Genomic DNA, 1593 nt, shown 5'->3' on the forward strand with positions numbered 1-1593 from the left:
AAAAAAAAAAAAAAAAAAAAAAAAAAAAAAAAAAAAAAGCCAGCTAAGGGCATGGTTATGTTTTCCTTAGGAAGAAAAAGGACAGGTGTTTAGAAACATCTTGATGCAGAGATAGTGAGGACCAGTTAGTTTGTTCACTGCCTTTACTCAGCCTGAATTCTAGCTGAGCTGAGATCTCAGCCCTCCTTTAGTGTTTGACACAATTGTCACAAAGCCATGAGGCTTCTGCAGTGGTGCTGAGGGAGGGAGATGCTCGTATCCCATCTCTGTAAGCAGATGGCAGTGGCATGTTCCAGTGGTGACGGCACTTGGCTTGTGCTCCCCTTTCTGGGCCTTAGAGCCTGGGGTCAGCCTTTTGCCATGAAATTAAGTATCGCTACTAAATTATTGTTCTTGATATTTTTTAAAACAGGCGCTTGAATAAAATCGTTTGGCGAGCATTATCTCAAGAAGAAAAAGAAAAGTAAGCCATTCCATTCCGTTCTCACTTTTAAAAAAAAATTTTGGTGAAATTCACATAACCTAAACTTAACCATTTTGAAGTATACAATTCAGTGGTATTTTAGAGTTTTCAAAATGTTGTGCAAACTACCACCTCTTTCTAGTTTCAAAACTTTCTCATCATCCCAGAAAAACACCTTGTATCCATATCCCACTCCCCTCCTAACCCGTGATAGTAACTAGTCTGCTTTCTGCCTCCATGAATTTGTTTATTCTGAATATATCATGTGAAAGTAATCATGTAACATGTGTGTCTGGCTTCTTTCACTTAGTTAATGTAAAAACTAAATGTTTTCAAGGTTCGTACAAGCTGCAGCATGGATCAGTACTACATGTTTTATATTTATATATGTTTGTTTACTCATCCTTGCATTGGTGGGCATAGGGTGGTTTCTGTAAATGTTCGTGTATACATTTGTGTAGAAGTTCCTGTGTGGGCACATGTTTTCATTTCTCTAGGATATATACCTAGGAATGGGTTTGCTGGTCACATGGTAATCGTATGCTTAACTTTTTAAGGAACCACCAAACTGTTTTCCACAGGAGCTGCACCATGTTACATTCCCACCAGCAATGTACAGTGGTTCCTATTGCTCCACATCCTCTTGAACAATTGCTGCTTTCCTTTTTTTCTTGTTTTTAAATTAAAGTCATCCTAGTGAGTATGAAGTGCTGTTCCATCGTCATTTTGATGTGTACTTTCTTAATGGCCAATGATGTTGGACAGCTTTTCATGTGCTTGTTCGTTCGTATATCTTTTTTGGAGAAATATCTATTCAAGTTCTTTGTTCGTTTTTAATTTGGTTTGTGTTTTTGTTGTTGCGTTGTATGGCTTCTGAATATAAAACCCTTATCAGATGATTTGCCAGTGTTCTCTCCCATTTTATATGTTATATTTTCACATTCTTTGTCAATGCTCTTTGATTTCCAAAAGTTTTTAATTTTTAGGAAGTCAGTTTATCTTTTTATTTCTTTTATTGTTTGTACTTTGGGTGTCAAGTTTAAGAATTCATTGCCAAATACAAGGTCATGAAGATTAATCACTTTGTTTTCTTCTAATATGTTTATGGTGTTAGCTCATACATTTAGGCT

General features: G+C 36.3%; 1 protein-coding gene across 1 annotated transcript in view; it reads left to right on the forward strand.

Annotated features, from left to right (window-relative positions):
* The window catches only part of LOC103608150 (von Willebrand factor A domain-containing protein 3B-like), a gene marked incomplete at both ends in the record, with an annotated part of 70000 nt that overhangs the window by 48009 nt on the left and 20398 nt on the right, over positions 1–1593 (forward strand). The window contains one exon of the mRNA XM_008592591.1: positions 413–463. Within this exon, the coding sequence (XP_008590813.1) occupies positions 413–463 (51 nt within the window). The remainder of the gene's footprint in view (positions 1–412; positions 464–1593) is intronic.

Source organism: Galeopterus variegatus, unplaced genomic scaffold (genome assembly GCF_000696425.1).
Source record: "Galeopterus variegatus unplaced genomic scaffold, G_variegatus-3.0.2 Scaffold8072, whole genome shotgun sequence".
NCBI lineage: Eukaryota > Metazoa > Chordata > Mammalia > Dermoptera > Cynocephalidae > Galeopterus > Galeopterus variegatus.